General features: G+C 49.3%; 1 protein-coding gene and 1 long non-coding RNA gene across 3 annotated transcripts; one reads left to right on the top strand and one right to left on the bottom strand.

The window, feature by feature from the left end:
- Positions 1-1,710: 1,710 nt before the first annotated feature.
- On the bottom strand, positions 1,711-24,777 carry DUSP9 (dual specificity phosphatase 9). 2 transcript variants are annotated; one of them, XM_083592407.1, is made up of 4 exons: positions 24,707-24,777; positions 13,164-14,535; positions 8,698-9,120; positions 1,711-4,453 (listed from the first exon to the last, which is right to left on the bottom strand). In XM_083592407.1, the coding sequence occupies exons 2-4, from the start codon at positions 13,519-13,521 to the stop codon at positions 4,155-4,157; spliced, it is 1,080 nt and encodes a 359-aa protein (XP_083448533.1). In that variant the 5' UTR covers positions 13,522-14,535; positions 24,707-24,777; the 3' UTR covers positions 1,711-4,154. The 2 variants fall into 2 exon arrangements, with proteins under 2 accessions (XP_083448533.1, XP_083448532.1); XM_083592406.1 differs by lacking the exon at positions 24,707-24,777 and adding an exon at positions 18,701-19,237.
- Positions 3,608-7,298, top strand: LOC310752328. The gene is made up of 3 exons (XR_014542906.1): positions 3,608-3,691; positions 6,191-6,278; positions 6,778-7,298. It is a non-coding gene; the product is annotated as an uncharacterized lncRNA (long non-coding RNA).
- Positions 24,778-25,229: the final 452 nt, after the last annotated feature.

Here is a 25,229-nt window from a genome sequence, read left to right as displayed (position 1 = left end):
CCCAGGCATCTCCAGCTAGAGCAGCCAGCAGCCCTGGAAATCCAGTCACGGTCAGTGCAGACCAGGAATGGGCAACCCTTTTCTCCTATGTAGGGGCACATTGACTCAGGAGTAATTTGTGTGGACAGAACAGAAGCAGTGAGCAGAGACAGAGTTGAAGATGGGTGAAGTGAGAGACAGTGTCCTGAATTAATCATCTAGAATAAAGACCCTCATGCTTCAGTCTTCCTCAGATTAGAACGCCAATCCTGTGCAGGTCTTCTCAGAAGTAAAACCTACTGGGTTTGATGGGGTTACTCTCACCTAATTAGGGGGAGGGTTTTTTTGTTGGTGCTGTAGTACAGCAGACCAACACAGCTGCTGTTCTGCAAAGCAAGTGAAAGTAACTCCCAATTTTAGTGCCACACACGGAGAGCAGATGCCTACCTAATTATTCTCAGATAGCTGGCAGGTGGACTCATTTTTCCAAGGCATAAAAGTGGGAGTTGGGGCGGAATCAAGCAAAATACTGTACCAGTTTTCTGGAACCTACACAAGAGGGAAGAAACTATTTTAAAAGCCTGGAAAATCAAGGAATTCAAGGAAACCTGGCAGCTAAGGAGGTAGAGGTTAAGGGGCTGCAGGTGTAGAGGATTCTGAGCAAGTGGTCTGACTCTGTGTAAGACAGCTCCTAAAATCACATCATCTCAGGCTTCTTCTCCTTTCTTGGGAATATCTCTCCTCCTTGAGCTGCAGTCAAAACCAGAAATCTCTCCATTCTCCCTCCCAGCCCCATCCAACCCTCCCACCCTAATCCAGGCTAGAGGCACACACTTAATGTCACTTAACACAGATTACTCTGAAAGAGAAGCTGTTTGCTGACATTCTTCTTTTCTTACATTGGTTCCCCAGATGTTGGTGGACTACTAGGACCCCACTACCCCTGAGCGTTGGCTAAGTAGCCTGGAGATGATGGGAGCTGCAGGCCATTGAAATTCCGGGACCCAAGACTGGCTTTGTGGTTCCTGCCATCACCCACCAGCTTTTGTTCTGACTTCTGATCAGCCACAGTGAAGGCCACTGGTGGAGAATAGCGCAGCTGGTTAGAGCATGGGGCGGATAATGCCAAGGTTGCAGGATTTCTCCCCATAAGGGACATCTGCACAGTCCTGCATTGCAGCGGGTTGGATGAAGAATCCTCAGGGTCTCCTCCAACTAACTCTGATTCTCTGTATCTAAGAAATGACAATATAAATGGTAAATTCTGCAGAGCCCTACCTCTTTTGCTTCTCCCCACATACTTAGTCAGGGGAAGGTTAAACAGTAAGTTGTCTTCTATTCAAAACATCAATGAGTGAGGTTTTTATTTATTTCTGAGTAAGTTTGTACAGCCACATTTTAAATTATAAAGATGGTGTACACTATAAAACACCATTCTCTTTTTTATTTAAAAATCCAGATGATCTCAGTGATCATAGTCATTAGGGTTATGGCAGATGTGGGGAACCTTTTGCCCTCCAGATGTTGCTGAACTACAGCTCCCAACAGTCCCAGCAAGCTTGGCCAATAGCCAAGAAAGATGGGAGTTGTAGTTCAGCAAACAACTCCAGGGCCAGAGGTTCCTCACAGCTGGGTTAGTGGCTTTCTTTGGATTAGTCTTGTGCATGTGAAGTGGTTCGTCATCAGCTGCTTTTCATCAGCATCAACACCAAACAAATCCACACTCCTTCGTATTGTTTAAAGGCCTGTTTTTATTGAAGTGACTGTGTTGCCCATGGCAATGACAGTCCTTGCCTGTCTCTGCAGTTGGCTCTGGAGCCATATACATTCATTTGAAAAACAAAGAGACCAGGATGCCAACCATTATTATTATTATTAATTATTATTATTATTCTTAAAAAATGACCATCCTAAGGCAGTTCTCTTAGCTGCCATGAAGAAAAGAGGAAAAGAGAAAATGACGGACCTGCATTTTTCACATACAGGTACACAGGACTGAAGTCTACAGCCAAATAAAATTAAAGGTTGTGTCCAGGCAGTCCAAATTCCCCCCTGCCCAAAGCTGAATTCTGCAACCCACATGAATGGTACTAGCTGAGCGAATTTGCATAATTGCTTGTATTTTGCACAACCTAAGCTGCAGTCCTCTACCTAAGAATAAGTCTCACTGGACCTCATAGGACTTAATTCTATGCAGACACATGTAAGATTGCACTGTTACTCTGCAAATTTTTGCTTGCAACTCTGCATCCTTTATCCTGCTTTTGCTAATCATAAGGAGGTCCACTATGCAGGACCCTGAAGCCCACCCGCTTTGACCCCTGGAGCCCCTCATTCTGCAGCTGCTCGAGATTATTTCAGCAAGCTTTGCCTGCAAGCACTTTTAAGCATATCTTCATAGCCAAAAGGGCTAAGAAAGTTGCTTTTAAAAAGATCAAGAAAGAAAGGTGGGATCAGGAGAGAGCCAATCCTGCAAAAATACCAACTTATGGAATTGCAGCAGAGACACAGCCCAGCAGATCCACAGTGAAGAAACCTAGGGAACTTATCATTAAGCAGGGGGCACCAGAATGCCCTGGACATAGTTTAGAACATACAGGCACAATCTGTTATCTGACTACACTCACTTACAGGCAATGGTTAATTTAATTCATTTTTTTAAAGGAAGTGCTGAGGTGCATTGCCTACTTAGTACAAGTCACATCCTTTTACGCAAGAACTGCAGCCTATTGCAGGGGAGCAGTCTGTGGCCAGCAGTCTGCCCATTTACCTACTTCTTCTTTGATTGTTTTTCTGCCCATGCTCAGAGGTGCTCTCTTCTTTGTTACTACTTAACTTGTGCCTGGACGGAGCACCTGACACTGAAAGCAAGTTTCAGCCCTATGTTCTGGCCACAAATTAAGCCCTGCATGCAGGCTAAGCAGACGCTGCCTAGGACTCACAAACACAGCTCTGGCTGCCTACAAGCAGGCATTAAGGCATACACACATTCAAAATTTGTACAAACACAGACATGAAATTCTGAGCTGCTCCACTTTCTCCACCTCTGTGCAGGAACTGATCACCATGCCCCCTACTATCTAGGTCTTCCAGCTGGCTCCCTGATGCAAATCTGCTCCAAAGCTTCGACTCCACACATTTTCCTTCTGCTTTTCCGAAATCGCTGGATGAATTCCAGAGTGGCTGGCCGGCCGGCTTTTGGGATGGGAAGCTGTGGGGCAGGTGATGGTTGAGGTATGATGAATGATACAGGCTTCTGAATCTGCATCCAAAGCTCGTAGGTTCTTGACCCAGAGATTCCTTCACTGTCCCAGTTCCAGAGCTGCAGTTCTTGCATCAGGGATGATAGGATTAATTCCTAGAACTGGAGGCCAAAGGCTTAAAAGGGTGTAGATGCTTTTGTTTGGTGTCTTGTACCATTCCTGGCAGGGGCTCCTTAAGGCAATTCTAGAGTCTCAGACTATACATGCTGTGACACTGTTTTGGATTCTGTGGTTCATGGTTCTAGAACCAAGAACAAGACAGATAGTTGGGGAACCTTTCACCTTTGAGATATAGGTTTCTAATCTGGATTATCCCTTTATTCATGACAGAACTGCCACAGGAGACTTGTTTCTCTCTTTCATATCCCCCCCATTCCCCCCCTTAAACTGAATGATGCAGCTCTAGAACCAGAAGTCCTGGGGAGAGAGGATTCTCATGGGAGCCAAAGGTCTGCAACCTAACCAGTTTCTAGATTATGGCTGTAGAATGGGAAACGTCCTATATAAGATGGGCATTTTAGCAACCAGCAGGTTCCAGCCCTGAAAACGGCCCATTCCAAATCTTTTAAAACCTAACAGGCTGGTCTGGACCACACGGTCTGTGTGTCCAGAGGAGACACTCAACATTTGTCCAGGGATCTTGGGGGAATGGAGAGGCAGGTGGAAGGGTTGTGGGGGCAGGGAGGGTCTTTGGTTATGGATCTGGCCCCATCAGCTGAGCTGCATGTTTGGGAAGGTGTGCAGCATCCACAGCAACCTAGGCAGCTGTAAGAGGTGCCTTCCTCTCTGGCGTGAGGTATTCAGTTGGTCCCCAAAGGGACTCTGCCACCAGGGCAGGCAGGTAACACTGAAGAGGAGGAGGAGGAGGCCAACGACGATGACAAGAAGAGAGGCCACCGCCCTGTTTTGGCCCTACGTGGGATCCAGCTCAAAGACGCTGTCGTCAGTTGGCGAGGTGAAGAAGCAGCTCTGGCCAGAGGGGGGGCGCCGGCTGGCCCTGCTGAGCCCCAGCGACTTCTCAAAGTCCAGCAGCTGTCCCATGAAGTTGAAGTTGGGCGAGATGTTGGATTTCTTCCGCTTCACCAGATCGTAGGCGTCGTTGAGGGACAGGTTGAGCTTCTGCATGAGGTAGGCTACAGTGACAGTCACCGAGCGGCTGATCCCCGCCAAGCAGTGCACCAGAATGCCACAGTTCCGGGACAGGGCCTCATCTGGGACAGAGAGGGAACGAGAAAGGGAAAAGGGAAAGAACAGGTCGGGCAAGTGAATACGGCTGCACTGGAAGAAAAAAAAAGCAGAGACATCACCTTGCCAACAAAGGTCAGTATAGTTAAAGCTCTGGTTTCCCCAGTAGTAATGTATGGAAGTGAGAGCTGGACCATAAAGAAGGCTGATCGCTGAAGAATGGATGCTTTTGAATTCTGGTGCTGGAGGAGACTCTTGAGAGTCCCATGCACTGCAAGAAGATCAAACCTCTCCATTCTGAAGGAAATCAGCCCTGAGTGCTCACTGGAAGGACATATCCTGAAGCTAAGGCTCCAATACTTTGGCCACCTCACGTGAAGAGAAGACTCCCTGGAAAAGACCCTGATGTTGGGAAAGATGGAGGGCACAAGGAGAAGGGGACGACAGAGGACGAGATGGTTGGACAGTGTTCTCGAAGCTACAAACATGAGTCTGACCGAGCTGCGGGAGGCAGTGGAAGACAGGAGGGCCTGGCGTGCTCTGGTCCAGGGGGTCACAAAGAGTCGGACATGACTAAACAACAACAAAACTGGGGCTGTAAGGGCTGAGGCAGAGAAAAAAGTGGGGATGAGGGAAGGGTGGCAGGACAAGGGAGGCAGGTGGAGAAGAACCCAAGGGGGTGTGTAAATATTCAGGTTAAGAGCAGCGCTGAGGATATCCTGCAACTTCACTAGTGAAGAACTCAGCTTCCTAAGGATCCTATAGTAACTTTATACACATATACATATACATATACATATACATATACATATATATATATATACACATACATACAATTCTGGGCTGCATCAATAGGAGTATAGCATCTAGGTCAAGGGAAGTAATAGTGCCACTGTATTCTGCTCTGGTCAGACCTCACCTGGAGTACTGTGTCCAGTTCTGGGCACCACAGTTCAAGAAGGACACTGACAAACTGGAACGTGTCCAGAGGAGGGCAACCAAAATGGTCAAAGGTCTGGAAACGATGCCTTATGAGGAACGGCTAAGGGAGCTGGGCATGTTTAGCCTGGAGAAGAGGAGGTTAAGGGGTGATATGATAGCCATGTTCAAATATATAAAAGGATGTCACATAGAGGAGGGAGAAAGGTTGTTTTCTGCTGCTCCAGAGAAGCGGACACGGAGCAATGGATCCAAACTACAAGAAAGAAGATTCCACCTAAACATTAGGAAGAACTTCCTGACAGTAAGAGCTGTTTGACAGTGGAATTTGCTGCCAAGGAGTGTGGTGGAGTCTCCTTCTTTGGAGGTCTTTAAGCAGAGGCTTGACAACCATATGTCAGGAGTGCTCTGATGGTGTTTCCTGCTTGGCAGGGGGTTGGACTCGATGGCCCTTGTGGTCTCTTCCAACTCTATGATTCTACACACACACACACGCATGCACGCGTGTGTGCGCGCGCGCACACACACACACACACATATATATATATAGCAAGTTTCTAGTCCTCAGGGCTGACTGTATATAGACACTGACTGCTGAGATTTCACTAGCCAGCGTGGGGCTGAGTAAAGCTCCCAGTAATTCAATAATAATATAATAATAATAGGACTTAAGTGCCCCACATACTGCCATGTTCCTCCAACTATATGAAGCAATTAAGAAAGATGTAGATATGCTTGGTCACATAATTTATACATGTCACCGAATTGCTTTGCTCCCCACCCCCCCCTGAATAAAAGTGATCTTGCTTTGACTTTTCACACAGACAGGCTTGCCTAAGGACCACCGCAGCAGAGCAACGGCCCTTTACATCCTGCTAGGGAGAAGCCAGATGGAGACAACTTTGATAAAAGGTCCTTGGTGGGCGTCATCTCTCCTAAACTGTCCCAGAGACTATTCTTCCATCACTCTAATTCTTTTTTAAATGGAAGATTTGATGCTGAATTTTCCAAAGGAAAAGTCTGAGAATTGTATGTCCATGATTGCGTGCACTGCAACAGCATATTTCAAACTGTGCCAAAGAAACACAAAATCTAGGTTTAGAAAAGAGTGTGCAAATTGTTCTCTTCTGGCTCCAGTTCCAGAAAGGCTTGCAAAGAATTTGGAAGTTTGGGGGCAAAAGGAAGTGGGCAGCAAAAGAGAGAATGAAACAATGAGGAAAAGGGCATTTGAGCTGACATTAGAGGATCAGGGGAGAAAGCTCAAAAAATAGTTGTGGCCCATGATAAGGGACAAAGGTAGGGAGTGTGTGGGGCAGGCACCCCCTTCCTAACCACTGGAAGGGAGGGGAAGTGGAATGGAGTTGCTGGAATCCTGAACAGCAACACTCAACACTGCAACATTTTGTTGCAGGGCTCCGCTTGCAAGAAGCAATTTGTGAAAATTTGAGTGGCCAAGCAAAGTGGTTAGAATGAGGAATGCAAATAAGTCAGTTTATGAGAATGCATTAACTCTGTTGAATAGGGAGAGAAGGGAAAATGCCTCTCCTTGAAGATGCAGTCTATGTGCCACAAGTTTTGGAAACGTTTGGTTTAAAACTGTTAACTTTGTAAATAAGAATTCTCTGTTTTATCAATCAGAGGCACCCGAACAAAATATTTTAAAATAATTAATCTTGCAAATTCATCAATGAAGCATTGCAGGCCTAGTTGGTACCCAGGCATCATATTCTGTAGGGTACTCCACAGATGATGCAGGAACAGAACCAATCTGAGAATGCACAGACCACAGACTTCGCTGTGTGCACACACTGAAGCTGCTCAATGAGAAAGAAAAGGGGGAGACTGGCCAACAGCAAATAATCGGTTTGGGAGTGTAGGAGACTTAAGGGCAGGGAAGACTGCAGGTCTGTAACGCAAAGGAAGAGTGAGGTCTCTAAAATGTACGTCCCTAAAAGACAGGGGATGGCTGGAGGGGTCAGTTAACCCAGCCCACGTAGTAGATACCTTGAGCAATACCTTGAGATGTTCAGGGAAGTTTTTAATGTGTGATATTTTAGTGTATTTTTGGTTTCTATGGAAGCCGCCCAGAGTGGCTGGGGAAACCCAGCCAGATGGGCGGGGTACAAATAATAAATTATTATTATTATTATTATTATTATTATTATTATTATTATTATTATATGCTCACCACCATCTAGGGCTAACTTGATGCCCTCAGCAGGTAAAGGACTCCTACTCTCCAGCAGTACGAAATTCAAAACGGATCAGTATGGGGCTGCTTGAAAACTGTGCCTGCCGAGGGTCATGAGGACAAACCAGAATGGAATGGCACACCATCGTGTTGCCTTCTCCCCGGGATGCTGAATTACTGTCCCTCATCACTAAAGATGTAGATCAACTGGGAGCCCCACAAGTTCTAAGGACTTTGCCTAGTAAGCTGCCTGAGGACCCATGAGCCGTACAGCAGGTATGGGGAACTTTTGGCTCTGCAGATGTCACCAAACTACAACTCCCCTCAGTCCCAGCAAGCATGGCCAACGGCCAGGGATGATGGGAGCTGTAGTGCAGCAACATCTTGTAGGTGGGCGTGGGGGCAAAGGTTCATCCACAGGTGATGCACCGGAAGAAACTAGGAGGCAAAGCTCTGGCCCCACTGACTTTGGGTGAGGCCTTTGGATCACCAAAGCCAGGGATGAATACTGGAAGCCAGGCCTCCTCCTGCCCTTCCTTGGTCCTACCTCACTTTAGTTCAAGCACCAGCAACTCACTATGGGGACCCTGGCTTGGAAAACCCATTTCCAAGTGTATCTACCTGCCCACTGGCCCTGAAAACTAGATGCACTAGTGCAGGCACCCCCAAACTCGGCCCTCCAGATGTTTTGGGACTACAATTCCCATCATCCCTGACCACTGGTCCTGTTAGCTAGGGATGATGGGAGTTGTAGTCCAAAAACATCCGGAGGGCCGAGTTTGGGGATGCCTGCACTAGTGGGAGGTTCTCCACCTCCTTATGAATCAATCATGAATCACAGAATTGCAGAGTTGGTAGGGACCCCGAAGGTTCATCAAGTCTGTCCCCCCTGCCCAACATGAAGACACAAAGGTGAGTGACGGGGCCCAACTAGTAGTCAGTCAGCTGTGAGCTGCAGTGAGAGCCAGTTGCCTCTCAATGGACTCAGATGACTGTCTCAGGGACACAAGCCATATTCCCTCAAATGCTTTGCAGGGGTCATGTGAATGGGTCCTCCGATGGCCAGCAGACAACAGCCACAGGAAAACGCAAGCGGGAGGCCAAGGGTGGGGTTTTCTGCCTGCCTTTCCCTTCACTCACCAATGAACTCAATGGCCTCAGGGAAGAACTGAGAGAGGTTCTGGCTCCAGTGGTCCGAGATAGGGATCTGCTTGTAATGGAAGTCGCCGTTCTTCTCAAAGAGGTTGGGCAGGTTGGGGGTGACGTTGAGGATGTAGCGGATGCCCAGCTTGGCCAGGGTGTCCATGTTGGCAGAGTCACGGGCGCTGCCCAGGTAGAGGTTGGGTAGAATCTGCACGGGGAAGGAGGGGGGGCTCGCCCCTTCCGACTCCATCCCGCTGCTGAGGGGCCCCGACTCTGCATCGGAGCAGTCGGAGCTGAGGCTCAGGCCGCCCAGTCCCACCACAGGAGCTGCCGGGGGCACAGGTGAGCTACTGGCACTGGCTGTGTCCAGGTTGGTCTCACAGAGGTGCGGCCATTCAGCCTGAAATTTATGGAAGCCTCCTGCAAGGAAGGACAAAGCCAAGAGACGACTCAGCAGCAGCACAGCCACAGTTGTTACATGCAGAATTAAAGCACTGACAGCGGAGGTTCCCCTGTCCTACTGGGGACACCCTTTCCTATTATAATTATTAACAATAACATTTTTTTATTTGTACCCTGTCCTGAGTTGCACCAGCCACTCTGGGCAGCTTCCAACAGAATATTAAAAACATAAGACATTAAACATTAAAAAAAATCAGTTCAGATGTCTCCTAAAGGTTATATAATTACTCATCTCCTTAAAATCTAATGGGAGGGCATTCCACAGGGTGGGCGCCACTACCAAGAAGGCCCTCTGCCTGATTCCCTTTAACCTCACTTCTTACAGCAAGGGAACTGCCAGAAGGCCCTCGGTGCTGGACAATGGGGGTGGAGATGCTCCTTCTGGTATACAGGACCAAGGACGTTTAGGGCTTTAAAGGTCAGCACCAACACCTGGAATTGTGCTCAGAAACATACTGGGAGCCAGTGTAGGTCTTTCAGGACCGGTGTTATATGGTCCAGGCAGCCACTCCGAGTCACCAGTCTATCTGCTGCATTCTGGATTAGTTGTTTCCGGGTCACCTTCAAAGGTAGCCCCATGTAGAGTGCGTTGCAGTAGTCCAAGTGGGAGATAACTAGAGCATGCACCACTCTGGTGAGACAGTCTGCAGGCAGGCAGGGTTTCAGCCAATGTACCAGGTGGAACTGATAGACTCCCACCCTGGACACAGAATTAACCTGTGCCTCCATGGGCCGCTGTGAGTCCTGCACACCTGGTCCTTTAGGGGCACAGTTACTCCATTCAGGACCAAGGTGTCCCCCACACCTGCCCCCCCTGAAGCAGTACTTTTGCTCTACCCATATCCATGACTTTCTGTACGTGGCAGTACAGTTAAGAGGCAGTCAGGAGCTCCAAGTCCTGAATCCTTTCTGTTGGAGCCCAGACCTCTTGCCCCCACTTTAACATCCCCCCCCTTGCTTACAGAGGCTGCTGCAAAGTGTTGTGCCGGGAGATTGTTTGTTTACAGACTGTTGCCTTGGTGATATTACCTTTTGATTGTAGAAATCTACAGGGCATGTTTATCAAAGATTACATAACAAAACGCTTTAACTGCTACCATTCCAGGCTTTTCACATTTTTTAAAAGAGCACAGAATCATAGAACTGCAGCGTTAAAGGGACCTTGAGGATCATCTAGTGCCAACCCCTTGCGATGCAGGAATGTGCAGCTGTCCCAAAACCTGCAATCCTGGCAGTCTTCAGTGTTGTGGGAGCAGGGGTGAGGAGAATTAGGGAGACCTGGTGAAAAAGGGCCGTGCTCCTGCACTATTAATAGTTGTGCACAAGAGAGAATTTCAAAGCAGCTTGCACTGTGTGGGGGAAAAAACCTGTGTTTTCATCTTCCACCTAATCACTGTTTCCAAAGGACAAAGTGAGCAGCGAACTACATGTTAAATGCTGCTGGGTGTAGCTTTGCCTCAATATATTTTTAAGACCATCCCACATGAAAAGGTAGCCGCAGAGAGAGGTGCAATCTTGAGTGGAAGATCTGTGGGTGGGAAGGAGAAGCTTTGCCTATGTTGCTTTTGCACTGAAAATCACTCACAACTACATTTCTCTCCATGGAGGGAAAAACACAGGTTCAAGAATATTTTCCCTGATGTGGAGAAAAACAGATGAAGGGGTGATTTTGAAGAGACAACCACCACTGCTGGTGGAAAGGTTAAGCAGTCCCTCTACCCAACTCTGTTGAAAGGCTACAGTTCAAAAATAAATAAATAAAGAGTATCAGAGTTACACAGAACTGTGCACTGTGTTTGGCAATCCTACAAATAGTCAGTCAATAGGTGGACCCGGATTAAGGGTAGCCAAACCTGATGTCCTCAAAATGTTGTCGAACTACAACTCCCATCATCCCTGACCATGCTGACAGGGACTGATAGGCGTTGTAATCCATAATCTGGAGGGTGCCCCGTGGTCTAGCTAAGGGGTAGCCAAGGGTTGAATCACAGCAAAGCTCCATGCAGAGGAAGGCAAAGAGACAAAGTGGGAGCTTCATATACCCTGCTGTAGAAGCTAAAGTGGTATTCTCATAGTTTGGACTGCACTGGTGGCACACTTGCCAAAAGGCTTGCTGAGATTTAGAGTCGCAAACTGATGATGGGTGGGGGGTGGATTGGCAAGCTCTTTTGCATTTAGCAGCAACATGTTGTGCAGAAATCTGCAAGTGAAACTTTTCACAGCATTGCAAAGAATCACCATTTGCTAAGGGTCTGCAAATCAAACTTTTGTTAAAAGCACAGCTACAATGGCCAGTTGAAAAGCTGGCAGCCTTATTCACTACTGTTCTTCTATTCTGGCTCCCGGCCCGGTTGCTCTGATGGGTCAGGCTTAGGGTGACACTTAACAGGCTTGGGCAGCGGCCAGGGAAGTTTCCCAGGGCAGGCCTGTACTGCGTTGCCATCCAACCCCCCACCCACCCACCCATCCTGGCAGTCCCTCTTGTACATTTAAGAGCTGGGTGATAAAGAAGACCTTGAAAGCATGCAGATGTAGCCAGGGGAAAACACTTCACTTTCTGAGTTTCTGTACTTCAGCACTTCCTTTTTTAAAAGTCACAATAACAAATGAACAGAGTACCCCATCAGTTTAAAAGGCCTGGGAGATGCTTTCGCCGGGCACCTAAAGATATGTAATGAAGGCACCGGGCGAACCTCCCTAGGAAGTGACTTAAAATCTCAGGCAGGTGTGAGGAACCAGTGGTACCTTCCAGATGTTCCTGGACTCCAGCTCCCAGCATCCCTCAAGCCTTGGCCATGTTGGCTGGAGCCGATGGGAGTTGGAGTCCACAAGAAGGACCCAGGTTCCTCCATCTCTGATACAGGATAATATTCCTGGCTAAGGTCACAAGGAAGGGATGTGTAACAAGACCAAGGCTGTGTCCACACCCCAATTTACTGTGTCCTCACTGCACTTCCAGGGCTGGGTTTGTAATCCATGTTCCCACAGCGTTATCCAAAATACATACGTATCCTGCACTTTGTTATCAGATGCTACCATTTGAGGCGTTGTTTCTCAAACTAGTTTCACACTTGATTAGAGCCCTTAAGCCATTCTGTAATTCATCTCTAGCCAATGTGTTGCAGGGTGAAATCATCCGCTCCCTTGTCCCCCAACCCATGAGTGTTCCCTGTGTGTTGCACAAGCAAAAACAAACTGAACTCTATGGTGCTAATATGGACACACCCTTATGCCAAGTCAAACCCCAAGTCTAACCCTGATGGCCAGGTTTCACCTCTGCTGTCAGAGGCAGCAATTCTCCTGAGTTCCAGTTGCTGGAAACCTGCTCTGCCCCGTTGCCATAGCTGAAAAACTGCTGATTAGAACAGCTGGGGGGACGGGACATGGCAGTACAACCTATTGCTTGCAATAGGTGCAAGCAATAGTGGTTATCTGCTCTCCTGATTCAGCAGCAAATTTAAAAACAAAGGAAATCTCTGGCTTGAAATCTGGCAACAATATTCCTGAATCTGCCTGGAGAATGGATTGGTTAGGGGAAGGGCCACAGCTCACAGGTAGAGCACCTGCTTTGCATGCAGAAGGTCCCAGTTTCAATCCCCAGCATCTTTGGGAAGGGTTGGGAGAGGGCGCTGCCTCAAACCCTGACGAGAAGCTGCCAGTCAGTGCAGACAACACCAAGATGGACCAATGGCCTGAATGAATATAAGGGAGCTTCCACATCTTTTAGGCAAGGGCCACAGCTCAAAGGTAGAACATCTGCTTTGCATGCAGAAGGTCCCAGGTCCAGTCACCAGTATTTTCAAGTAGGGCTGGGAATGCCCGCCCCCCAAAACCCCAGAGAACCTTTGCCAGTCAGTGTGGCTTGTTCTGAGACTGATGAGGTCGACTCAACATAGGGCAGCCCCCTAGGAAAGAGATAGGTTTCCATATGTCGGGTAGCCCTGCCCCATCTCAAAGTTACCTCCCACCTCCACAAATCCTGCTTTCCTCAGCACACTCACCTTGCAGGTAGTAGGCGGGGCAACCTTCCTCCCGCAGCTTCTGCAGAAGCGTCACCAGCACTGACCCTTCGTCCTCCTCCTGGCTCCCTGATGGGGGCAGCTGGAGCGTTCCCTCGTCATATAGGAGCACCGTGCTATCCCTGAGGGCCTGGGGAGGCCCCGGCAGCAAGGACCCGACTGAAAGATTTCCCTTCCGGAGACGACGAAGCAGCAGCCCCGGGAGGGCCACGCTCAGGGCCCGCTCCACGTGGGACGAGTCGTACAGCTCCCGGCTGCGGCAGTCCAGGATGTGGAGGCACGGAGACGGGGAGGCCAGCTCAGCCCGCAGCCACGACGTGGACTTTCCCAGGTCTTCCATGTGGCTACAAGCCACGGTCTGGAAGATGAGAATCTTCACGGTCAAGACTGCCCAAGCCAACCCTGCCAAAATCTCAGAGCACCGCCTGGATTCTCCCCACTCGCAATGAAGCTTGCCACTTCCAGGACCTGAAAAAGGGAGTCTGCAGGGAAAGGTTTTGTCCAATTGGCAGATTGTTCCAAACTCAGGATGCAAAGTCCCAGGTGCCTTTGCCTGAAGGAATCGCTACATCATGTTGCCAGCACAGGTCTCACCCCATCCATCGCAATCCAAACAGCCTGGGCTAGCAAAGCAAGAGGAGGGTACAATGAGGGGTGCCTCCATGCGTGGAAATCATCCTTCAGTCTCTTTTTTTGGAGGGGGGAGAAAGGAAAGGAATGGTATGGTGCCCAGCCTCTCAAGAGGTGAAAGCAGAAAAGGAGAGATGGGTCCCAGCGCTTTGTGACAGCCTGGAGGAGAAGAGGCTACAGAGGATTCTCGCATAGGGGGGGGGGGAAGTGGCTTCTTGGACACTCCGCTCAGGATCCTGACCTGCCTTACCGCTGTGGTCTCCCTAGTGCTGCCACACAAGGGGAGATCTTCCAAATCAGGGTCAGCTGCAGCCAACCCAAATTAGGATCGCAAGTTGTGCCAGATTAGCCTCCCCTGTCTCTGCGCGCGAATCCAGCTAATATTGTTCCTCTGCCGTTGCTGCCCTGAGAGTTACCGGTAGATCTCTGCCAGTTGAGGAGAGCCACAACTTGCGTCCCAGCCTGAAGAAAAGTCCCTTGATCCTCCTGCCAGCTGAAGTCTATCCAATGTCGCTGGAGAGGATGTGCTGAAGCAGAGGCCAGGGAGGCGTGCGTCTGTGGTAAGCAGGCATCCAGGTAAGCCAGTGGGGGGGGGGGGAGGTAGAAAATGAAGCAGGGAGAGAGGGAGGGAGAGAGAGAGAGAGAGATGCACGCTCTGGGTACCAAGAACAGCACCTCAGGCTTCCAGAGAAGAAGGGGATGCTAGCACAGATCCTGGAGGAACCTGCAGTGGGAAAGCAAAATGGGAGAGTGAGGCTGGGGAGTGCGGGAGAGGGAGCACACAGGCAGCAGGCTAAGGGAAACACGGGAAGTGCGTGTTCCCTTCCTGGCACCTTGCTGTCCCCTCCATCCTGGCCAGATGCTGACGAGAGACTTCCTGGCAACCAGAGGGAAGACAGCAGTAACTGCCAAGAGTCGGATGACAACATAGGCTGTGTACACACTGCAGGCACCCGGGGCTTTCATTCCTTAATTTCAAACCAGCCACATTTTGCACACCCAGGAAGCTTTTCGCTCTGAATCCCAGATGTGTGTGGGGTGACTAAAGGCAGTCGGTGTGGGTGTAGGAGGGGAAGAGGCACTCCGCACGAGCTCAGAAGTGCCCTCTACTAAGAACCATAGCTCCAGTGGTAAGAGCACGTGCTTTGCGCCTGAGCAAAGGTCCCAGGTTCAACTCTTGGCTCGTCCACCTAATGGGGCTGGGAAAGGGCTCCGTCTGAGACACCGGACAGTCACTGCCAGTGCTGAGACAAAGGGACCCAGGCTGACTCAGGACAGCAGCTTCTTGCGTTCCTTATACTTTAGGGTTTCAAAAGGAGGAAGTTGACAATTTCCTTATTCATGTTTTCCAAAACTATTGTGAAATCTCTATGTCCAGTTACAGATTATGAATCAGTGGCACATATAATTAATTTATTGTGGTTTAATCAATCCGGAATAATCACCACCCTTGGCTCCATAATGCTCAGTCGTATTTAGGGTTGTCAACACCTAACCCCACCCCTAAAAAACCCTGCCCCATAACCTGGTCTGCTCTTTTCCCTTTAAGAGGCGATTGATCTGCAGAAAATCAGCAGAAAAAAAAGCTTTTCGTGGCCTGGAAATAAACATCACAGGCTAATGCCCGCAGATCAAGTGCTTCTGCTAAACATGCAGGTGCAAGAGCTGGTTGAAAAGTTGGTCAACCTATAGCTGAGAAAGATTAAAGCCTCCACTCAGCAAAACAGAAAAGCACACATCTATTCTGAAATGCTTATATAATTAACACAAGCAGGAGAAATTAATCAGCATTTTACAAGTTCCTAGTATTATTATTATTATTATTAGCAGTAGTGGCATTTATTAAATTTATATACAGGCAGCAGTGTTTTAGGCACATCCGATATGTGCGTGACCATGCTGAACTTGGAAGTAACCTGAAAATGTCAGAAAAAAGGGAGGGATGGGGCCGGAACGGGGTGTTTGCAGGCTTTTTCAATGGTGTTTCAAATATACAGTATTTCCCTTAAACGTGCGGTGCCTTGGAATGTACCACCCATGTAAATTGGGAGTTGCCTATACTGCCCTTCATCTAAAAATCACAGGGAGGCTTACAGCATAAAAATACAAAATGAGAACACAAAAATACATAACAAAAACAAACAAATCAATAACCCCTCTCCCACAAGCCCACGGAAAAGGCCACAGATCGTTTAAACAGTCAAAGGCTGGTTGTAGAGGAACATTTTCACCTGGCACCTAAAGACATATAATGAAGGCTCCACGCAAGCCTTCCTGGGAAGAACATTTCCCAAGTGGGGAGCCACTGCAGAAAAGGCCCCTTCTCGTGTTGCCATCCTGAGGACCTCTCCTGGAGGGGGCACACAAAGAACCTCAGATAGTGTTAACAGACAACTCTTCCTCTTCTAAGATCTTGGATAAGTTTGGTGGGGCTTTCCTTTGAGTTAGGATGCATAGGTTTAGCTCCCCCTCCCCCCCCCAGGGCTTTTTTCTGCAGGTCTATTGTGCAACATGACATTCAGGCAATGACGGAGCACTTGTCGTGGATTTATACTGGACCGTTTACACATCATTCTGCTTTATGAGCTGTTCTGTGATGCTTTCCCCATGTTGCCACATTACTGCCGTCTGGAGGGGCACCACTGCACTATAGTCAACACAAGCGGGACAAGACTCTTGTTCCAACAGGCTTTTGGGAATTGACTGCTTTTAATGAAAAGACTGGTGCTGTGCTTTTTATTGTAATTATTTGTATGTTTTAAACAAATTTTATATATGTACAGTCATACTTTGGGTTACAGACGCTTCAGGTTGCATTTTTTTTGGGTTGCGGGCCATCGAAACCCGGAAGTACCGGAACGGGTTACTTCCGGGTTTCGGTGGTTGCGCATGCGCAGAAGTGCTAAACCATACTTTGTGCATGCACAGAAGCGCCGAATTGCAACCCGCGCATGCGCAGACGCGGGTTGCGAACATGCATCCTGCACGGATCATGTTCGTAACCCGAGCGTCCACTGTATAGTTTTAATTCCATTAATGTTTAACTGGATTTAAAAGATTGTGGTCCCCGGCCCCCACGTTTTTTATGACTTGTTTTTATCTGTAAACTGCCTCGAGTCCCATCAGGGAGGAAGATGGGGTATAAATAAATAAATCTAATAATAAAAAGCAAACCGAAACATTTTATTCTGTAAAAACTTACAGCGCTCCAGCAGGAGGTTATGGGGAATGTATCAACTGGAAAGAAAGCAGGATGCCCACCTCAAATCTTTAGCAGGCACAAACAGTATGGAAAGCAGGGTCCCATATAACCACCCCAATAGTCTCACGAGCACAAATAATCACAAAATCCCCCCGAAAGGGTGTCTGGAGGGCACCCAATGTGGAGAGCATGCTGAGCTTGCTGGAGCCACGTCAGTAGAGGCTGGTGAGGTGGTACAAGTGGCTCCCCAACACTGCAGGTTGCTGCTGCTTTCAGAGAGGGTTGAGGTGCAGGGAGTCTGTTGTGGCTTGCAGTGGCAGAACGTTGGATCGGCTGCATTGCCATGCGCCATCCCGCTTACAGTAGTTCCCTGTGCCTGTCTACCCTCCTTCCCAGTAACCCAGGAGAGCAAGGGAGTCCCACCCGCACCAGCCACAACTCAGACTAGTTACAGTTTATAATTTATTTGGAACGTTTCATTCGGTAAGAATTTTGCAGGCTTCATCTTCACAACACTGCTGCCAAGTAGGACACCGCTGAAACAAAGTTCACATGCAGTTTGCCTATGGCAAGAGGTGAAACGAGTCAAGGTTGCCTTAGATCAGGTGTGGGGAAACCTTGGGCCCTCCAAACATAACCAAACTACAACTCGCATCTATCCCAGCAAGCATGACCAATGGCCGGGGGTGATGGGAGTTGTAGTTCAGCAACCTCTGGAGGGCTACAGGTTCCCCACACCAGCTTTAGATACAGCGAACTTTGGGAGGCATAAAAGGTAATGGAGCGGATGACAGGGGTTCTCCTGTGCAAGCCTGGATTGTCCTGGGCATGTCCTGGGCGGAGGGAGATTGCGCCAGGTCAAGTACCGGGAGGGTAGTAGTGACGATGGTGCCATTTGGCTGTTCTGCCTCAGGCCTGCTCCATCTATCCCTTTTATCAGTGCTCTTCAACATTGGTTCTCAGATGTTGCTGAACTATAACTCCCACCAACTATAGCTCCCTGTGCTAAGGCAACCTCTTTCCTGCTGCAGCTGAAGCCAATCAAGAGTAAACTTTCCATCAAAAAGTCTATTGTTTGAGTCTTGCCTCTGCCATGATCCCACTTCACAGACAAGCCTCCACTCTCTTGATTTCACCCTAGCAATGGAGATATTAGTAACGGCCTTCCTTAAAGAGTGGAGGCAAGGACTGCAAGGTGTGTACAGAAAGGGCATTCTGAAGACGGCCAAGATCCATCCCTAGGAGCGTCCAGTGGAATAACACCCTCCCCCTCAAAATAAAATAATAATAATAATATTCTGCTTTGCCTAGTAGCCCTTCTCTTCATCTCTAATGTGCACGGGAGGGCTGCCCGTGGTTCCTTAGTGATGGCACTATACACATGCTCAAAAGCACCATTTACCTTGTACTCAGGGCCTGTAGCTAAAGCAAAAGTACTTCGCGCGTGCCCAGAAGCCCCGATTTCTCTTGAATCCGCCTCCCATCCTCTCAGGGCTGGAGTCAACTAGCCCGCCCTCCTGAGTTCAACGAACGGGATCGAGCTTCAGGCTGGTGTCTTTAGGATGAGGACTTCCCACGAACTTTGCGCAGCTTCAACCTCGGCACGGAAAAGCAGAGCTCCCGGGGCTGAGCCCTGGCCGCCTCAACGCTGCGTAAAAGCGGAGCCCAAGGCGCGCGTTCCTCTTACCCTGCGGCGCTGGCCGCGCTTTGCGGACGCCTGGCGGAGCGCGGCCATCCCGCCGGCCGCCGTTTTCGGAGCGAGCCCGACGCCGAGGCGCCCTCCGCGCGTCTCCTTCGGCCTCGGGAGAAGAGCGAAGCGGGCGGGGAGGACTCCTGCGCCAAGGCGGCTCTCGAGGCCAAGCGCTCCGCCGCCGCCGCCGCCAGCTCGGCTGCTTGGCTGGGCTTGGGCTCAGTCGCCTGATGCGGCTCCTGCGCTTCCGTCGCCGCGAGAAAGGCGACTCGCCGCTGCTGCAGCGGGAGGAGCGACGGAGTCCTCGGCCGCCTCCATCTGCAGGGCGGCGGGGCGCGCGCCCAGGGAGCGATGCTGCGAGCAAGTTCCGCGCGGGGCGGAGAGAGACACGGGGGAGACCCTTCTTTGGTACGATGCCCGAGGGAAACAGGTCGGCGGGAGGGGAAGCCCGGCCGGGCGAGGCGGCCTCGAGGCACCGTCTCCAGCCTCTCTCTCCGCCTCTCTCGGCCCGCTCGGCCAGGCGCGTCCCCACCCCGGCTCCACGTGGTGGCTGTGTACAGCCCGGAGCCCCGCCCCGCCGCCGCCGCGCCATTGGCCGGAGGCGCCGCCCCGGGAAGGCGGAGCCGCTCAGCCGGGCGGCCGGGCGCGCACACAGGCGCGCACTTGCGCATCCGTCCAGCCGGACAAGGACAGGTGGGCGCCTTGGGCCGGGGCTCTGCTCCCTCGGGCTCTTAATGGCAGCCTGGCGTCATTGGGGTTTTAACACGCTTGGTCCCCTCCTTGTGCCAGAACAGCGGCTGTGTGGGCTTTTGGCTGCGTCCGCATCATACTGTTACGGAGTGAATAGTAAGGAAAAGGAAAAGGGACCCCTGTCCGTTAGATCCAGTCATGACCGACTCTGGGGGTGCGACGCTCATCTCGCTTTACTGGCCGAGGGAGCCGGCGTACAGCTTCCCAGTCATGTGGCCAGCATGACTAAGCCACTTCTGGCGGACCAGAGCAGCACACAGAAATGCTGTTTACCTTCCCGCTGGAGTGGTACCTATTTCTCTACTTGCACTTTGTGCTTTCAAACTGCTAGGTTGGCAGGAGCAGGGACCGAGCAACGGGAGCTCACCCCGTCGCTGGGATTCAAACCGCCAACCTTCTGATCGGCAAGCCCCAGGCTCTGTGGTTTAACCCACAGCGCCACCCGCGTCCCGCCTATTAGTGAATAGTAGAAGTTAATAAATGGTAGGGTTTTGATTATCTGAGATATGAAGGGAAAATACCAGCTGCAGAGGAATTCCTTGGCTAGCCTAAGGAAGACGACCCGGCAAGTTCTGGCCGTTGAGAACCAGTACAGGGCCATTGAGGGCCATTGGCAATGCAGGAGAACTGTCCCCTGTCCTGAGATGTGAACAGAGACAGGGGATTCAGAAGGTTGCCAGCATAATGGGGTGAGTTGTCACAGGAAGAGTTGGGGGGCCTTTGGCCTTGGAGTAGCTGAGAACAAAGGGCAGAGCCATCTTGGCAGGCTGGCTGAAGGCAGGGTGGGAGAGATGCCATGGGCTTCAGTGCTGCACTGCTGTGGGGAACAAGCCCCTCTTGAGGTGACCATACTAGACTTCCTCTGTGTAGACTAATGGTATAAATATATGTAATTTAACCATAATTCTAAAAGGATGACAGTCTCTGCTGTGTCTTATTCTCACTGGCGTGTAGACTGTGGGTGAGCACCTAGAACCCCCTGGAATCTTGACACAGCTTGGCAGAGATTGGGGGTGGCGTCCAGCTTTTGTAACAATGCATTTAAAACACAGTCCCCACCCCCAAATCCCGGGAACTGTAGCTTACCCACCTCAGAGCTACATTTTCCAGCACCCGTAACAAACTACAGTTCCCAGGATTCTTGTGGGGAGGGAGGGAGAGGTCCTTTAACTGTGGCATGTATGCTTTAACAGCCATAGTTCTGTGGCTGTGGCAGATTAGGATATTCTGTGAGATTCTGTATTATGGGGGTGGCAGCTTTGGCAAGAAGGGGTTTCCTTACAAACAGGAATGGAGAACTTGTGGCCTTCCAGGTGCTGCTGGGCTCTGACTCCCAGCATCCCTGACCTATGACTGTGCTGGCCAGGGCTGATAGGAGTTGGAGTCCAACAGCATCTGGAAGACGGCAAGTACCCCATGTCTGGTGTAAAAGCATGCACAAGTGCTTTATACAAATGTGTCATATTTTAATGGAGACTGCAAAGGAGAATTCTCTCCAGGATAGTACTCGTCTTTATTTAAAACATATTTGTACACCGCCTTTCATCAAAATTGAGTTCAAGATGCTATACAGTATTTTTGTAAAAGTAGAAAATTATCATGTAGTAAACTGACAATAAAGAAGCATTTGTCTGAGAGAGCTGTTTCAGTTTCTTGGGACAGGTATAATGTTATGTAATGCAGGTTATGGCATTGAAATAGAAAACAATTCAGTTGACATAGTCCTAATCCCTGCAGGAAAAACTCAAAAGTTTCATTGGCCATGACAGGTGCAGAGAGACATCACTCTGCACCTTGGTGAAAATTTATATAGCTTGCCTTGAAAGTTAGAATGAAAAACCAGTTTTCAATTTTAGGTCAGAGACACCAAAGATGATTTGTGGATGAGGGCCGCCTTTAAAGCAAAACAAAGCAAAGCAAAGGAAAAAGCACAAGAGGTGTGATAAGTGATGACAATGGATGAAATCTGTCTGACCTAAGAATCTGAGGAACCCACTGGCAACAGAATCCCACATGCACCCAGCCCCCCTCCTTGACTGCTGCCACAACTACCTTCCCACTGTGGCATTGCCAGTGGGCAAGCAGCTGGGGCTTAGAACAGATGGGGGTGAGCAGGCATTGGTAGGTGACTCAAGCAAGTGCAGCAGGTGCCACAAGGGTATCAGAGTCATCCAGGATTCAGAGCTTCCTAATCTGCTCTTGAAGGGAGCTGCTGGAGCTGGAGGAAGAAAGTGGCAGTGTTCTGCCCCCCTTCTCAAACCCCCTTCTCAAAGTCCCTGCAAAGTTATCCACCTCACCTCCCAGCCACCTTCCCAGCCATTTCAAAATAGCTAACCCATAAATGGTTCTAGTTTTTTACCTTAGCAGAAGCCAGACGCTGGCCTTGCTTGCATGGCCTATTATCTGTTTGCTTGTTTGTCACTTTATTTATTTTGTGAGTTGTTTTTTTTAAGTCTCAAAGCAACTTAAGCAGATAAAATAGAAAACAGGTAAAATCAGTTAGAAGCAATTTAAAAGAAATGTACAGTACAAAATTTCTAGACTACTCATCCAGCAGCACAGTAGGAAGAACAGGGCCTAACCCAGCTCCCTAAAAGGTGATCAGCACAGCAGAGTCTAGCCTCAATGCATTTAAAGCACTTGCCTTCCCCCAGAGAATCCTGGGAACTGTAATTGACCTCTCACAGAACAACAATTCCCAGCCCCCTTAACAAGCTACAGTTCCCAGGATTCTTTGGGGAAAGTCATGCACTTTAAATGCATGGTGTGCACACAGATTTCATCAGAGACTCTGACTCAGAATCAATTCTGTCTCTGGATTGGCCCTCTTGTGGATCTGTCCCATTTCTGCACTGCTACTCTTCTGGGACTTGCTCCTTCAAGTCTGGCTCTTTACAGCCTTGCACTGACCAAGGTGATGGGCAGAATACCCTTGCTTGGTGCCCCATTGAGCTATTGTGACATGGATGCAATAAGCAGATTTAAAAGAACAATGCTAGATGGACATGCTTTCCATTTTTCTATCCCATCTTTCCTAGTGTTCCTATTGCCCTTACTGTGCAGGTGAAAACACATGCCTACAGCCTTGTTTCAGTCATGGTGAACTAGCTAAACACGGACCTAGGTAGAAGCTCTGTCAGTGATTCACAGTGAAGAAAGAATCTAGGCAAAGTAAATTTCCAAGAATAGTTTTATGAAACACACACACACACACACACACACACACACGTGTCTGTGTTCTCCCCTCCTCCTCCAGTTCTAATCTCCTTAGCAACCTATCCATTTTCATCTTGTGGCGGGGGGGGGGGGGGCATGGGGGGGGAGCTAAAACAAAAATGGATTTTCCAGTTTCTATGCTATGAGTGGGCGATTTTCTCTATTAATAATGATCCATAAGTCTTGGTACATGGTAAGGTTTTTCTGTTCTTACATTAGCTAAGAGGGCTCATGGACACCACTTGATTTAACCCAAGCATTCCTAAAGCTTGCTAAAAGCAAATGGCAGAGATGGTTGATGGGGGAGAGGGAGGAGGGGTGGGGAAGCCAGCAGTGACCCTGCTTTGAGTGCAACATCCTTTGAAAAACTGCTTGATGGCCACTGTCCAAGAGAGGAACCTGGTGCTGTGAGGTGCAGAGAGGGTGGCTGCCCCCAAATCTTTACCTGAGTAGGCTCCAGCCTCAGAAACAGAAATCAGAGATTCCATACCTGGATTTTGGAATATTCACCAAAAACAGTAAGCAGAAGGTACTTCTCTGCTCTGCCCCTGCCATATATAGTAGAGCTTTCAGTCCATTTAACTACTTTGCATCACCTTGCCTCCCTCCCTGTTCTTGATTACAATTCTTACTGCATTATAGAAAGTCTTATAGAAGTTGTTACCAGCCCAAGAGCCATTAATATACCACCCACCATTCAAAAAGCCTTAGCATTAACTGGTGGGCACTGCAGTGGGGTGAAGTTCCACTGGGTGGTTGTTTCTTCAATTTGATATTGGGTCAGAGGTGCCATCTTCTTAACAGGATTGAGGGGCCCCGTGCACGATGCAAGGAGCCAGGGGCCAGAAACTGTCTTTTGTGGGCGACTGCAGAGTTCTGGCTGGCTGGCCACCTGCCAGCAGCAGCAGCCCAAAAAAGGCCATAGGGGACCCAGAGCTTCCCAGCCTGCCCTGCCTTGGATGCTCCTTGGAAGGTAGAGCTGCAGGTATGCAGCCCCACCAAGCCTCCACTGCACCTCACTCACCTCCCCGTTCAGATGGGCTCTGCTCCAGTCCTCCCCATCTGTGCTCCCAATTCTCGGCCCCAGGCTTGTGGAGCTCCCAGGAAAAGTGCCCTCGCAGTGCTTCAAGGAGCCTGGGGGCAGAATGCCCTCTGAATATGGGGGGGGGGCCTCTGCTCCCTCAAAAATACTGGGGAGGGGCAGAAACTGCCTCACCTCCTAGGAGTTGGCACACCTGTATCGGGTGGTGCTTATTTTTACTCATGGTAATCCTGCTGTAATGAACACTCTGGTTAAGGGAATGGCAAGAAACAGTCCCTAAAATGAAGGTGGCAATAGGGGTGCTGGGCAGAGGTAGCCTTAGTCCATAGTGTTCCATAGCTAAGCAACTGGTGGGTTTGTATCTATTGCCAAACTCTGCACAGATTACATAAAGGAAATTACTATATATTTCACACATATGCACTTTCTAAATAATTCATCCTGCTTCCAAAAAGAGTGATGGAAAGCTTGTGGAGTCTGGGTGAAATTGATCAACAACAGCAGAAAACAATCACGGTCGTGGGAGAAAGATAATATTGTTTTTTAGGATACATTTTCAAAGCTGCTCCTGGAAACCCTGAGGGCTAGGAAGTTAAGGACTCTGCTGATACAAAGGCTGGCAGCAACCCAATCATAATTTTAGCAGGTTTGAAGGAGTCCCCTGCCCTAGCGATTGCCTCCCCTCATTATGATTAAAATTGTAGAAAGGGTGCAAAGGCAAGCAGTTGTGTTGTATGGCAAATGCTTCCATCTGATTATTCCTGAAGCAAAGAGTGAAGGGCTGTTGGGAACTTTCCCCTAGGAAGTTTGTTCATTCCCAAAGGGCATTGTAGCACCAACCTCTCTTGACTCCCCCTGATGGCAATTCTCCCTCCTCAAATTACTCACTGTCTGCCTACACATCATCCCAACTGTCTCTTCCCTCACACACAAGGAGCATTCCCATAGCCACACACACAATGCAGACTAAGCCTGCAGTCCTCACATACACTTACCTGGCAGCCAGCCCTGTGGAACTGAAGGCGAGTACACCCTCGCAGCCATACACACACCGCCATTTTCCTTTTCATCCCACTAGTACATTTACCCCACAGATGTAAACAGCCGCAGCACTCGCCCTGTGGAAGGACAAACACACACAAAAAGGAATGCTGCTTGCTCCCTCCCACGCACGCACACTTCAAAACACAACTGCAAGCGTGAACACAAACATCCTCTTTTCTCTCTCATGCAAATAAAGGCATCCATTCATCCCACTTGTGAAGCCCAATCATACCACTCATGGACTGGAGAGCCGTTTCTTTGGCCAATATGTGGAATGAATCTAGGCCCTCCCACCGTCTCTGAATGAGCTGGATTGGCTAGCACACTCTGGCCTGAGACCGATTCTACTTCCCCTCTCATCAAGGCAGGGCTATGGGATTCCGTGTAGAGTATTTGTTTTCATTTCTAAAATTTATGAGTGGCTTCTTTGCCAGGCACTTCAGGTGACGTGGGGCTGTTTAAAACCAACACACA

This window comes from Podarcis filfolensis (assembly GCF_964270895.1).
Source record: "Podarcis filfolensis genome assembly, chromosome: 17".
In the NCBI taxonomy this organism is placed as follows: Eukaryota; Metazoa; Chordata; class Lepidosauria; order Squamata; family Lacertidae; genus Podarcis; species Podarcis filfolensis.
The sequence above is the reverse complement of the archived record's forward strand: the minus strand, read 5'-3'. Positions and strand labels throughout refer to the sequence as shown.